General features: G+C 39.7%; 2 protein-coding genes across 2 annotated transcripts; both read left to right on the top strand.

The window, feature by feature from the left end:
* Window positions 1-1,440: 1,440 nt before the first annotated feature.
* LOC115591651 (interferon-induced protein with tetratricopeptide repeats 2-like) lies at window positions 1,441-4,830 on the top strand. Its single transcript, XM_030433824.1, has 2 exons — window positions 1,441-1,540; window positions 3,479-4,830. The coding sequence occupies exons 1-2, from the start codon at window positions 1,536-1,538 to the stop codon at window positions 4,791-4,793; spliced, it is 1,320 nt and encodes a 439-aa protein (XP_030289684.1). The 5' UTR covers window positions 1,441-1,535; the 3' UTR covers window positions 4,794-4,830.
* Window positions 4,831-9,322: 4,492 nt separating this feature from the next.
* Window positions 9,323-12,001, top strand: LOC115591656 (interferon-induced protein with tetratricopeptide repeats 1-like). Its single transcript, XM_030433830.1, has 2 exons — window positions 9,323-9,408; window positions 10,673-12,001. Exons 1-2 carry the CDS (start codon window positions 9,404-9,406, stop codon window positions 11,973-11,975), a joined length of 1,308 nt encoding a protein of 435 aa, XP_030289690.1. The 5' UTR covers window positions 9,323-9,403; the 3' UTR covers window positions 11,976-12,001.
* The last annotated feature ends 3,572 nt before the right edge of the window (window positions 12,002-15,573 follow it).

The following is a 15,573-nucleotide window of genomic DNA, read 5'->3' as shown; positions in this document are numbered from 1 at the left end:
TTGTCGAGCTCTGAGTGACTTGGACAGAGCGAAATACAGGGAGGTATTTTCTCACTGTACAACCCCTCCCTTTAATTCATAAAGTGGCAACAAGATGAAGGGCTCCTCACTCTTTAGTAATTAGTAAATAAGAAATGCTGCTGTAAAACAACTTTAGAAATTAGAAAATCTTCTTCACCTATATATTTTGTATAAAATGCAAAACATAATTTATAAGATTTTTTTAAGAATTTTTAAAAAATCTTCAAATGACACCAAAATGCGACAGAGACTCTCAGTATAGGTTTTGATTAAATGCGTATTTTGGTACAAACATTTACCTGCCAAAGCCTTTACCGGGAAATATGCTTAAATTTGGCACTCTACTCAGACTTTCTTACAACTACTGTAGCTGAAAATGAGACATTATGTAGTTTAACTGTGATTTAGGAGCTGACAGCAAATTCTGCAGGTCTAGCAGAATTTAGATAGAGGAAACCTACCTATGAAGGTCAGAAGGAACCTACTTATGAAGGAACTGATCTGATGTAAGGTCAAAGGTCGGGATACTGTATATAGAGTTTATTCATCTTGGAGGTGATTTTGAGGTGTTATAGTGTCTGGCTAAAATTGTTCCTCCAGGAGGTGTTTAGGAGCATGTTTCGGGCCATTTGGAGTCCAATGGTACCCAGTTGTAGTGACATTTCGAAAGTTTCACCAAGCTGGACCTAGGGTTAGGGTTGATGTCTCTCCGTTGAATGGTTAATAATCCTGTAATGACGGCTAACGATTCTGTGACAGTGACTGACAGTCCTTTGACAGTGACTGAGGTGTGATACTTCCTCTTGTCAACCGAACAGTCTTGAAACACTTCCTCTTGGTCTCAGCTAAGCTTCTATACTGATTTAACATTTCCTTCATTAAGCTTCTAAACTTCAATACATCCATTTAAATCACGGCTAAACACTACACATTCTTTAACTGTTCTCATTACGGCAAAGTTAATACTTATATTTCCATTGTAATCATGACAGAATCATCACATATTTAATACAATGCTTTGATATATTTCAGAATAATTTGGGGAGTACGTATAATGTCCATTATACTTGTATTTGTGTGTGGCAGGAGTGTATGGATCTCAACTTTTCTGACACCCTTTATTCAGGGAGGAGAGGATGACTGAGTTGACTTTTTTGGCTGAACGTTTCCTTTAATGTACTCATATCACACTGACAATGCTCTAACTGTAGGCCACATATTGTTACTTCACCTGACTTTATATCATCAGGAGGAGGACATGATGACCGGATTTACATTTACAATACTCTAACTGCAGGCTACATATTCTCTGTGTACGTGTAAACACTTATAAGTTCCAGTTCCTCTGTTATAAAATGACAAATAAATGAACCTTGGACCTTTTAATGTAGCTGCAGCTCGACGGCATCACATCATTTTACAGCCAAGCAGAAGTTGGACGTCACTGAAACTGTGAAGCAGAAGCAGCATCGAGAGTTTGATCAGAGAGCTTCTGTCGAGGAAACAGCTGAACGATGAGGTGAGTTTCATATCACAGGAGGAGAAAATAGTCAGTATGATTATGACGTATTTAATGTTCCAGAGACAGAAACATTAATATTATGGATCCAATAGATCAATGATGATGTTTTCATTTTGTTATTGACTCTTTCTTTTCTGTGCTGAGGTCCTGTTGTTTTTGTTCTCATTGTAATTAGTTAATGTGACTCTTAAAAACAACATTAACAATAATATGTATGTTTTTTTTATTGTTTATACCCAATGTTATATAATTCTGCAGACATCATTCCTGTTTTCACATATAAAGTGTTTCTTGTTGACTGTTAAGTTTATGTTAATATGTAATTGTAATAATATTTTCATTGTCCGTCCACAGAAGTGTTCATATCAAAATCACAACACATGCTAAAGTAACATGCTACATGTTGTTACTTTATGTTCTGTGAGGTGACGTTTCATTAGATTGTGTGACACTACGTGACGTTAAGTTAGGTGAAGTTTTGTACCTCGTTTTATCATTTTCATACCAGAATCAGAAATCAAAAACAAGTTTATTACCAAGAAGTGTTTTACACCAACAAGGAATTCGTCTTGGTGACTAAGATACATGCAATAACAATAAACAGACAGTGACTATAATATTAACAGTATAAACAAATGTGACATGATGTTACATTTTGTAAGTTGCGTTACATACGTAACGCCACTTTATGCTATATGACATTATGCTACGTTACATTGCAGGGTGTGATGTTAAACCTAACAGCAACCATTAGACAACATTAAAGCTGCAGTCTGGAGTTCTGAAGGAAATAGCCAGAATATTTGAATAATACAGCTCCTAGGTCAGTCCTTCTTCCTCTCTGATGCTGCAGCTCTGCCTTCTAAGCCCCTCCCACAGAGGAGGAGCCTGCCATGCATGAGCAGGTGTGTAACAGAGAACGCCAGATAACAAGACGGGGGCATTGAAAATAACAACAACAAAATAAGCCCTGATTGTTCTATTTCTGATCAACAACTAAATTACAATGACGAGTGCCTCATGCAGATCACTGTAGATATTCAGAGTAACAAACAGTATAACTCACATGGCTGTAGACGAGTTACCAGCTGATCATTCAGGTGATCATCATCACCATGCTGCCTATCTGAAGCATGAGTACCTTTATTTCTCTAAACCAATTCAACCACTTCAGAGCGTCCTGAACACAAACTAATGTTATTATAACTACCCGCTCACTTAAAGACACTTTTGCTAAAAAGTAGCCATAAATACAAATCTAAACACAGGAGTTAGCATACAAGCTAACAAGCTAGATTTACCAACAAGCTACGTAGCTCAACTGCACCATCGTACAGCGATATTCGCTATTGCAAGTATTACTGTAACCGCCGCCATCTCAGCCATGTGGTTAAAACATAGAGTGAAACATATATCAAGTTTACAGATCCTGCAGCTCCTCCACCTCTGAAATGACTCCGATATTTATCCTAGTTTTCTATCTGGCTCGGTCCAATTCTTTCTGTTTACACTGCTTTTCTTTGTCAGGCTTCTTATTACTTCAGGGAGCGATGGATTCTTGCAGATCAAATTACAGCCACCAGGTGGAGCCACAGACAGCTGACATGTATCATATTCTACTGTCACATCGCAACAAAAAATTGTTACAGACTACAACTTAAATAACAGTTTGAAAGTCATGATATTCATAACTACAATCATTTTCTGATCAAAGTAGGTTTTTTAAACAGTAACATATGAACATGTTGAGATATCAACCTATAATCTGAGACACATGTTAAGTTGTTCATGTCCTGAGATAAATGTCTCCTTTCAATATTTGTATCCAGTTTTTTATTCTTCCTCCACATGAGATGAACAGAGTTTCTCCACACATAGCATCCTTCAGTCTGTTGTTGAAGCTGACTGATGATCTGTATTTTTATTCTCCATCAGTCAAACCTCACTGGAGTCCAAACTGGAGGCCCTGCAGTGCCACTTCACCTGGGATCTGGACCCCAGCAGGTCCAATCTCTGCCGTCTCAGGTACCAGCTGGAGGACATCGGCACCGAGGAGGGAAACAGCTGGCTGGGTCACATTTACAACCTGCGGGGGTACGTTCAATACAAGCTGGGGTTCACCCAAGATGCCCAGAGTTTGTTCAACAAGGCTGCAGAGGCCTTCTGCCAGACAAGAAGAGCTGACTCAGATGAGGGTCCCTGGTTAGTGGTGAACTACGGGAACCTGGCTTGGCTGCACCACCACCTGGGAGAACAAGCAGAGAGTCAGGCTTACCTGTCAAAGGTCGACGCCCTGATGAATAAATACCCATCTCCATCCCAGGACGAGCTCCATCCAGAGATCTACGCTGAGAAAGCCTGGACCCTGATGAAGTTCAGCACAGACAAGAAGCAGCTGGCTGCAGATTACTTCCAGAGAGCCATCAGGATGCAGCCAGACATGGTGGAGTGGAAAACCAGCCACGTCTTATTGTTAGCAGAAACTGCTGGGAAAACCAAGACAGGACTGGATGCTGACATGTTGGAGAAAATGAGAATCGCAAAGGAAGAAGATCCAGAGAACTTGTACCTCGCTGCTTACTACCTTCAGCAGAATGCTAAAAACATGAAGAAAGAAAGAGTTGAAGATGAAGCTCAAGAGTTAACCGAAAAGATTCTGAAGAATCCAGTCAGCAGCTACAGCGGTTTGAAAGCATTACTATGGGTTTACATTCACTATGTATCTGTAGATGAGGCCATTCAGGAGGCAGAGGAGGCTCTGAGACGTCATCCAGATGTGCGTTTTCTGAAGAGATGTGTTGCACTCTGCTACAGAGTGAAGATTTATTCTGGTAAAGGCAGTCAGCCAGACAAAAGCATGATAGAAAAAGCGATCAGTCTGCATGAGGAGGTGGTTTCTCTTTACCCTCAGTCTTGTCTTGTTAAGAAAATAGACCTCGCAAACATATACGCTAAGTCAAATCACAGCCTGGATAAAGCTGAGCAGATTTACCAGGAGCTGCTATGGAGTGATCTGGATCCTGCAGACAAACAGCTGGTTTACAACAGATACGCAAAATATCTATACTTTGTACAGAACGATAGCGGCAGCTCAGCACAATATCACATGAGGGCAGCAGAGATACCGTTACAATGCTACTTTCGTCAGAACAGCGTCACAATTCTGGAGAAGATCAGAGACAAAAAGTGGCACCAGATGAGGAGAGAAGTAGAGGAGTTTCTGGAAAACCTGCCAGAGCCAGAAATGTAGGTGTTGCATCACCTCAAGAAATCTGTACATAGAAAGTTTGATAACAAACAGATTTAGAAAACTTGAGCAAAATAAAGTTAAAGTAAAAGTGAGCCACTAATCACAGCATGGTAGACAGTAAGGTTTGACTTCAGTCAACATGAATAATTACAGCAGACGTTGTTCACCAAGTTTTTATCCAAATATTAAGTAAAGACGTGTAATTTCACTTTGACCTCCTGACGTGATCAGCTTTAGTTTCCCAGGTGTGGCTGAATGTCTTCAGAGTTACAAACACAAAATAAATCACATAAATAGCTGGAGAAACAATAACATATGTAGCACCCTGCTGATTTGTTTATAGGGGTTTATTACATGTATTTCAGCTGGTAGAGTGTTTTGATGTGGGCCTATAAATGTATTGCTGCTGTTAATATTTGTATTGTTAATGTGGTGAATGATTACAAACGGACCGGGCCTCAGGACGGGTCTCTGGTCACGTAGCTGCCTCTGGGAAGAGGTTATGAGGAAATAACTGGATCACGTTTCTGTGGTCCAGGTGTGAGTATCCTGACCTGCAGGTTCAACATGGGTTTCTAAAAACACTACAACAACCCGGAGTATTAAGATCTTGAAGGTTTCTCATGTTTGTGTTTCTTGAATATGAGGTGATTCAAAACGATACGAGCCACAAGGGTTAGACATTAAAACTGTTTCTGAATGTTAAATCCGTGTTTGAAGGTGTTTTTCATGCTGATGTTTATATTGAATAAGATCTTTAGTTACAGTTAAAGTTAACTGCATGGGAAAATTAATGCTCAATAACACTATAGTTTCAATTAATAAACGAACCTCCTCTCTGCAGTTTAGCCAGAATCATTTTCAAGGTGTGTTAATTATTGTAAAACATCCCAAATTATACATTTAGCAGCTCTCACCAGTCTGATACATAAATTGGGTATTTATGAAAATCATGAAACATAGTTGAGTGAGAGAGCTACACGTAACATAACATTGGACTGTGTTATAATATCTCTGTATGTAACTTGCTTTGCTGTAATCTTTGGAGTATTGATGAATGAAACTCTCTCATTGATCATGTTAAGATGTGTCTTATAACCTGAATATTATCACCACATGCAACTGACTGTATTCATAGAAAGTTTGTTAATCTGTGTCCCAGTTGTGAAAAATATGAACGCTAATAAATAAACATTATATACACTAAGAAATCTTCTTTTGTTTGCTGCCCAACGTTAAATTTGAAACATTTGAGAGTCCTGATGAGTCTTTTTTTATATATATGTCTGAGATTTCAGAATCATTTTCTAATGAGTTTGTTTTAAATAAAGTTCATTTGGTAACTTTTATACAGGAACATATTTCCTGGAAAGAAAAAACTTATTTAAACCAAAGCTGTGAAACAATTTGAATTGAAATTCTTGCAAAATAAAGCAGAAACCAGACCAAGAAAAATCAGGAGGAGCCGCTGCACCTCTTTCACAAGTCCTGGTGGTTCAAACAATGAGTCTGTGCCGTCTTCTCACAAAAAACGAGGCCCTTGTTCAGGTTAGGGGTCTCCACAGATTCTCCACAGTGTGGGCAGGGAGGGGGTGTCGTTGACCCAGAGGTGGATGGTCTGGAGGTGGATGACTGGTACTGTCAGGAAGGTGAACAGGTGCTGCACAGCAGCATCTCAGTATGGGGCACCAATTGCAAAGTTGAGCATGCTAAAATAAACAGCAACTTTTCACCACATTTAGCAACAAACCCCATTAAAAAAAAACAGATGTGAATTTTTTCATGTTACTTTTGACCAGATTTACGGCAACATTTGTGAACTTTGTGATAGTCAATTCTGTTGTAAAAAAAATATGTCAATGTAAAATCTGAATCAAAAAGTTAAATACTAAATCTAAATGTTTAATCAAAATCTAAATCTAAATGTAAAATCTAAATCTAAATGTTAAATATATAGGCTAGATATGAATCTAAATGTTCAATGTTAAATATAAATATACATGTTATATATAAAGATAAATGTTATATATAAATATAAATATTACATTTAAATGTTAAATATAAATATGAATGTTCTTAATGTCACGGGTGAAACTAAATATTTAGCTAATATGCAAATGCACAGTGCCTTTTACCGAAAGTACCAAAATAAAAGTTACTGAGTGCTGTGTTAGCCCTTTTCACGGAGTCGCTGCATTATCAACGCAGCAGCGGTTTGCCAGTTCTCCACCATTGTTTGTTAACACAGAGCCAAACAGCGGCAGCATAAAGACGAACCGCTGTGTTTCACACAGAAAGGCGGCACTGCAGAGAGGGATCTGTGACAGTACACCTCATGATGATGACGTTGGTGTGCTTTTTTCAAGGTGTTACCCAAGATGTCTTCCTGTTAATCTAAACATGAACCTGCTGACAGTTATAATCATATGGGTGCTGTAATAATGTGTTGGGATTGAGATCCTGACCCATCAAACATAAAGCTGCTTGTCTCTGTGTGAAGAAACAGTGGCGGAGAATTGGCGAACCACCACTGTGACTATGCGACTCTGTGAAAAGGGCTGCTGTCGCTGTACCTGTCATTGCAGATGCATTGCTGAACATCTGTATTGCTGCTAAAACGGCCCTATCAATGTTTCCAGCTAAATTGCTGGACATCACTTCATCTGACTACCCGAAGAAAATCACGGATAGAGCTTGTTGAGCTTCAATGAGCTTTTATGTTGGTACTTCCAGTGACAGGCAGTGTACATTTGCATATTAGCTAAATATTTAACTTCACCCCTGACATTAAGATTTAACATTTAGCATTTTTATTCAAATTCAACATTTGTATTCATATTTAACATTTAGATTTATACTTAACATTTAGATTTAAATTTAACATTTAGATTTATACTTAACATTTAGATTTAAATTTAACATTTAGATTTAGATTTAGAATTAACATTTGGATTTAGATTTAACATTTAACATTTAGATTTAGATTTAACATTTATATTTCACTTTTAGCATTCATATTTCAATTCAACATTTAGATTTAGATTTTTTATTTAGATTTAAATTTAACATTTAGATTTAGATTTAACATTTAGATTTATATTTAACATTTAGCTTTTAATATAACATTTAGATTTAGATTTAAAATTGAACATATAGATTTACTTTACAATCGGCGCCCCATATCTCAGGCTCTGTGGCGTCCCCTGCTGGTCTTCCTCATCGACTGCAGCTGATAAGAAAGACACCAATTATTCCTCCTTCAGACAGAATCATTTTAAAATGCTTCAGACACAAAAACAAGGAGCTGCTGAGATACAAAACAGGACCATCAGCCACCAAAGAGGAATCCAGATCGTCTACAGGACTTTTCTGTAAACTTGTCACAATAAACCAAGTGTTACTGAAGTACATCTTTAGGTATATAGAAAGAATTATCTTATTTCTAGTTTCACTCAGGTACAGTAAAAACAAGCGGCATGCTGAGAACTCAAGGTCCAAAGATCCAAGATACACACAGACTGCAGGCAGATAACAGGAGGGCTGAAGGCGTCGACATCAGGCAGGATGTTCTCACCCTTAATGATGCCTTTTACAGAACGCTACCGCAGGAAGGAGTGTCTGGATCTGGAGTGACACCCTGATGAACTTTAGGAGCTGGCTGGTGATGTGGCAGAGACTAGGCCCGAGTTTCCATTCATAGGAAACAAAAGTCGAGGCATGTTCAGGTTGAACAAGTGAGGATTGAGGATTTGTTGTGTTTCTTTATTCAAACTCCTTCAGACGCCTCATACAAATAGATCATTAAATAAAAAGGAATTAGACAGAAGAATAACAGCTGCAGTCAGTATGGAGGACTCACTGAAAACTGCTTTAACATCACAGTCTGCGTGGCAACGACTTCAATTTAAAGAAAACATTCATCCTGTAAATGTTAATTCAGTCGTTATCTCCTCCGTTCAAACTGATGGAACAGCAGGAAGTTACTGAAGTAGCTGGTGGAGAAAACAACCGAGCAAACATCAGATGTGTCCACACAGCTTGTCTGCTGTAATCACAGTCTGCAGAAGGCCTGAGATCACATACTGATCTGAGGAGACGTTACAGGCGAGCTGCATGGAGACATCTGATGTTTCTTTAGTTGTTTCTCTGTTTTAAATCAAGTCTCAGCTGCTTCAGTTGTTCAGCAGAATGCTGCAACTCTGTTTTACTGTGAAGCTCCAGAACTGTTCTGTGGACTACAACACTTCATCTGACTTTATATCATCAGGAGGAGGAGAGGACTGAGTTTACATTTTTGACTGAACTTTAAAGTACTCATATCACACTGACAGTACTCTAACTATAGGCCACATATTATCTGTGTTTGTGTAAACATGTATAAGTTTCAGTTCCTGTGCAGCCCTGGGTTGTAAAATGACAAATAAATGAACCTTGGACCTTTTAATGCCCCGCCTGCAGAAATCTGCTCCACTCTGGAGCCTTTAAAGCTGCAGCTCGACGGCATCACATCATTTTACAGCCAAGCAGAAGTTGGACGTCACTGAAACTGTGAAGCAGAAGCAGCATCAAGAGTTTGATCAGAGAGCTTCTGTCGAGGATACAGCTGAACGATGAGGTGAGTTTCATATCACAGGAGGAGAAAATAGTCAGTATATTTCTTTGTTACATTAGATTGTGTGACATTAAAGCTGCAGTCTGGAGTTCTGAGAAAAAAAGTGGACTTAGCCAGAATATTTGAATGACAGCTCCCAGGTCAGTCCTTCTTCCTTTCTGCCTTTTAAGCCCCTCCCACAGAGGAGGAGCCTGCCATGCACAAGCAGGCTTGTAACCATGGTAACAGAGGACGGCAGATAACCAAGACGGGGCATTCCAAATAACAACAATAACAACAACATAAGCCCTGATTGTTCCATTTCTGATCAATACAACTAAATTACAATGACGAGTGCCTCATGCAGATCACTGTAGATATCCAGAGTAACAAACACTATAACTCACATCGCTGTAGATGAGTTACCAGCTAATCATTCAGGTGATCATCATCACCAGGCTGCCTTTCTGAGGCATGAGGAACGTTATTTCACTGAACCAATTCCACCACTTCAGAGCGTCCTGAACGCAAACTAATGTTATTATGACTGCCCGCTCACACGTTTGCTAACCAGTAGCCATAAACACAAAGCTAAACACAGGAGTTAGCATACAAGCTAGCAAGCTATATTTACCAACAAGCTACGGAGCTTGACTGCAACATCGTACGGCGATATGTGCTATTGCAAGTCTTACTGTAACCACCGACATCTCAGCCTTGTTGTTAAAACATGGAGTGAAACATATATGAAGCAGGTGTTCTTTCCTGTCCAGCAGAAAAGTCCTTACAGCTCCCACAGCTCCTCCACCTCTGGAATGACTCCGATATTTATCCTTGTTTTATCTCTGGCTCATCCAATTCTTTCTGTTTACACTGCTTTTCTTTGTCAGTCTTCAAGATCAAATTACAGCCACCGGGTGGAGCCACAGACAGCTGACCTGTATCTTATTTTACTGTCAGATCATGATGACAAATTTAGCAATTACAACAAAAAATAGTTACAGACTACAGCTTCAATAACAGTCAAAAAGTCATAATATGTGAACTGCAATCATTTTCTAATCAAAGTAGATTTTTCAAACAGTAACATATGAACATGTTGAGATATCGACCTATAATCTGAGACACATGTTCAGTTGTTCATGTCCTGAGATAAATGTCTCCTTTCAGTGTTTGTATCCAGTTTCTATTCTTCCTTCACATGAGATGAACAGAGTTTCTCCACACACAGCACACTTCAGTCTGTTGTTGAAGCCGACTGATGATCTGTATTTTTATTCTCCATCAGTCAAACATCACTGGAGTCCAAACTGGAGGCCCTGCAGTGCCACTTCACCTGGGATCTGGACCCCAGCAGGTCCAAACTCTTCCGTCTCAGGTACCAGCTTGAGGACGTCGGCACCGAGGAGGGAAACAGCTGGCTGGGTCACATTTACAACCTGCAGGGGTACGTTCAGTACAAGCTGGGGTTCAACGAAGATGCCCAGAGTTTGTTCAACAAGGCTGCAGAGGCCTTCTGCCAGACAAGAAGAGCAGACTCAGATGAGGGTCCCTGGTTAGTGGTGAACTACGGGAACCTGGCTTGGCTGCACCACCACCTGGGAGAACAAGCAGAGAGTCAGGCTTACCTGTCAAAGGTCGACGCCCTGATGAATAAATACCCATCTCCATCCCAGGACGAGCTCCATCCAGAGATCTACGCTGAGAAAGCCTGGACCCTGATGAAGTTCAGCGCAGACCAGAAGCAGCTGGCTGCAGATTACTTCCAGAGAGCCATCAGGATGCAGCCGGACATGGTGGAGTGGAAAACCAGCCATGTCTTGTTGTTAGCAGAAGCTGCTGCGAAAACCAAGACAGGACTGGATGCTTACATGTTGGAGAGAATGAGAATCGCAAACGAAGAAGACCCAGAGAACTTGTACCTCGCTGTTTACTACCTTCAGCAGAACGCTAAAACGATGAAGAAAGAAGAAGTTAAAGATGAAGCTCGAGAGTTAGCTCAGAAGATCCTGAAGAATCCAGTCAGCAGCTACAGTGGTATGAAGCCTTTGCTATGGGTTTACTTTGAAAATGTATCTGTTGATGACGCCATTGATTTGGCAGAGGAGGCTCTGAGACGTCATCCAGATGTGCGTTTTCTGAAGAGCTGTGTTGCACTCTGCTACAGAAGGATCATTACTTCCAGGGGCAGTTCACCAAAAAAAAACCCCATTCGCAGAGGGGTCAGTCTCCATAAGGAGGTGATTTCTCTTTACCCTCAGTCTTCTCTGGCGAAGAAAATAGACCTTGCAAACATATACGCAAAGTCAAATCACAGCCAGGCTAAAGCTGAGCAGATTTACCAGGAGCTCCTGGAGAGTGATCTGGATCCTGAAGAGAAACAGATGGTTTACAGCAGGTTCGCAAACTATCTATACTTTGATCGACAGGATAGTCAAGGGTCAATACAGTATCATTTGAAGGCGGCAGAGATTCCGCAGAAATCGCGCTTTCGTGAGAACAGCATCAGAGCTCTGGGAAGGATTAAAGACACATTTAGGAGACGGGCAGAAGAATTAGAGAAGTTTCTGCAGAACCTGCAAGAGCCATAGTGCAGCGGCTGTAAAGCCAGAAAAATCTGTACAGGCTCATTAATCTGATTACATACGTATACATTAGTAAAACTTTAAGATTTGTGGAATCCAGCGAGATGTAGGAGAGGTAATGCTGTGCAAGTCTGCTTCCAGTGCATCTTCATAGATGACTGCATAAATATGGAGGATCATCTTACCCAGAATTTAAGTTTACACAGAAAAAAAAATTTGAAAAGAAAACATGTACATTAAAGCAGCAATAACTTACTCACAACACGTTCTGTCCAATCAACAAGCTAACAAGTTGTCAGATTAAAGCAAAGTTAACGCGAGACAAAGGCTGATTGAAACTTGCACATTGACGCTGAAGACCACTCAACAGTTTAATGAAGCAGCTTCATTCAACAACACTGCAATGGTCCTTTAAACAACATCCACCAACTGTCAGTAATGAAATTCAAATTGCATGATTTATTAAATCCATTTTGTCCTTGATGGTGTTCACTGTACTCCTGTACTGTATTTTAAGTTTATATAAGAACATAACACGCTTTATGCAACATTTGTTCTGCAGTTATATTAAGAGTATTGATGATGTAACAGTTATTTATTGTATAACCTAAAAATTATTGCCAGATGTAACCGAGTATATTCATAGAAAGTTTGTTAAGATGTCTCAGTTGTAAAAATGACTAATAAATATAATAAACATACCGTAAAAATCTTCTTTGAGTTGTTTGTTTTAGTGGCTGCAGTCTTGTACGCTGGTCGCTGATGACGTTTAATCAAACAGAAATATTAAAATCTAACGTCAACAATACATTTGGAAATACGAGAGACGCAAATTATTTGTTTTATCACTTAATTTTTTCTTTTGTGTTTTCCAAAGAGTCCCACTGAGGCTTTATTTCATTTGTCAGAAATATCAGGATATTTTCCTGATGAGTTTGTATTTAATTTTAATGATTTTAATAATAATTATCAGGGTAAATAATCCTTAAAAGCAGTCCACTGGTCGAACACTGTTGGACTCATTATGAACAGTTGATTTTTTGAACAAGTGATTCAAAAAACTGGTGCAGCAGAACCAGAGACATCACTTTTTTTATTCCACACGTTCTTCTTCCTTTAAGAACCTGCTGCCTACATTACCCACAATGCAACTTAGTCACTGAGCTGTCATCAGATTGTCAGATGACACGCAGCTTCCTCTGGAGTCACAGAGAGCTTCTTACTACTGGTTTGTAATAAAACACTTTAATGTGAACGACTGGTGGAGTCGTTAGTAACCTGGTTACACCAGCAGGTGGCAGCAGAGCGTCACTGTGCAGGTGTGTCCAGGTAACCAGGTAACTGCTCACCCAGCTCTTCGTACCGACCTCTCCTAACAGTCAGTGCGTTTACATGCACAGCTTAGTCAGATTACAGCCATAGTTCGACTATGCTGCTCAGTCGGACAACTGCAATTATCCGAGTATACATGCCAGTGAGAAAATCGAATTACTGGCCAAAAGCATGTCATACCCCGGTACACTAGGTGCATAGACGGATTATCATGACCACGGGCCCTGGACACAAACTCGCCACGGGCCCCTACCTACACACACAAGTGCTGTAACGCCCGCCAATGTAATAATGTTCGCAAACGTATTAAACCACAAACGTAATAAAAATCTGCAGCATTTAATGTAATAAACCCACAAATGTAATAATACAATTGATAATGGTCGTTGTGGTGGTGGTTGTTGTTTGTTTGTTTGCCAATACACCTATTAATATTACTGACCGTGGGTACAAAATCCAGCTGCTGACTCTTTGCTCCGCCACCCGCTCTCTCTCTCTCTCTCTCTCTAACTCTCTCTCTATTGTTTGCCCGAAAAATCACTTCTGTGAGGAAAACATCGCCTGACATTTAAATTTAAATTCCCATTGACAATAAAAATCTGAAGAAATCTGGATTTATTACTAATTTGTTAACACAACACTTATCAGTCTATAGCCAAATATCTAAAGGTTTATCAATTCAATTCAAATTCTCTATATTGGCATGAATGCCACTACAACAATATTGCTAAAACACCAAGAACCAGAAAAGAGTACCCAGCACAGACAGTGTGTGTGTTCATGTGAAATGATAATATTAATAAATAATAATAATAATAATGATAATAATAATAATGATAATAATATAATAATAACTTTGAACATTATCACAATTAATGTAAATAGATAACAAAATGCAAACATTAAAGAATCCTTCTAACCGTTTTGTAAAAGTGTCTGTATTTTAATTCAGAAAAGTTTTCATATAAAGAGTTCCCGTGAAGTGATGCGACTCTGACCGTGTACCAGGGAAAGCCGAGGGAGAATGTCTGCATCCTGAGCACCGTGCACACAGCTGTGGGCACCTTTAGTGGGGCGAAGGCAAAACCAGATTCTGTAGCTAATGTAGCCAGGCCTACTGTTACAACACCAAGTACAGCGAGGACGTCCCGGACCAGATGGCGAGGGCGAACTCCGTCAAAGACACCCGGTGGTCTCTTCTTTAACATCCTCGACCTGGCTGGGATCAATACCCGCATCTTATTCAAGGAGCACCAGCAGCAGAAGAGCCCGGGGGAAAGTCCTGCAGCAGCTGGCAGAGGAGCTGAGGGCAGAATACATGGAGGGGAACGCGGCCGCGACAGTCGGCACAAGGTGCAGCAGCGAAAGAAACCACCGCAGCAGCAGCAGAAGCAGACATGGAGACGGAGGCAGTGCCGGTCCGAAAGAGCTGCAAACGAAACCAAATGTCGGACACTTGAAATGCAACAAGCCCGTGTGTGGTGACTGTGAGGAGAGCGGAGGTAATCTGCAGACTGTGACCAGTGATCACAACGGCTCTTTGTTTGTTTTAGATCAGCTCGTTTCCAGCTTTTTCGATTATTATTATTAGTTTTGTATTAGGCCTATATATCATTAAGTGTTAAAATAAAATGTTTCATAATCAAAAAAAGTTAGGCTACTTTTAATTGTTAGCCTAATTCTCTTGTTCTGAGTTTTCTCTATTAAAATCTTGTGTAAATGCAATAATTACGGTTTACTATATGCGACGATGTGAATATTGATAAATGTATAATTAAACTTGTTAAAATGTACATTTTGGTGTTATTTCGTTTTTATAAAAAAAAATATCATGACACAATGAATGCATTCATCACGCATTTGTGTATTTACATGAGAGATTATAGAGTTTAAAATCTAGCTGTCAAAATGACGCTTACAGCCGTTCTAGTAGTGTTGGAGTTCCGGCTCCTCTAGTGCTAGACATGTTTCAAGGTGTAGCCTATAAATACTTTTCTTTAAATAGCCTAATAATGTGAGATATAGTTTTTCACACGCAAAAAGTAAAAGTAGGCCCTTATCTTGTTAAAATCATTTTCCCTCATTAAAAATTCCAGAATCAAGAAATATTCAAATAGGCTTTATGGCATCCCAAAAGTTTGAAACTCAAACATTCTAGAGTAGGAACAATATGAAAATCACATGTTTGAGTGGAGGGGGTAAATCAATAGACTTGGCAGGTGGTGATGCGTCAGGGCTTCTTTGGTTCAGCACTGCGGACAGCGGGGTGAGA

Source organism: Sparus aurata, chromosome 11 (genome assembly GCF_900880675.1).
Source record: "Sparus aurata chromosome 11, fSpaAur1.1, whole genome shotgun sequence".
NCBI lineage: Eukaryota > Metazoa > Chordata > Actinopteri > Spariformes > Sparidae > Sparus > Sparus aurata.
The sequence above is the reverse complement of the archived record's forward strand: the minus strand, read 5'-3'. Positions and strand labels throughout refer to the sequence as shown.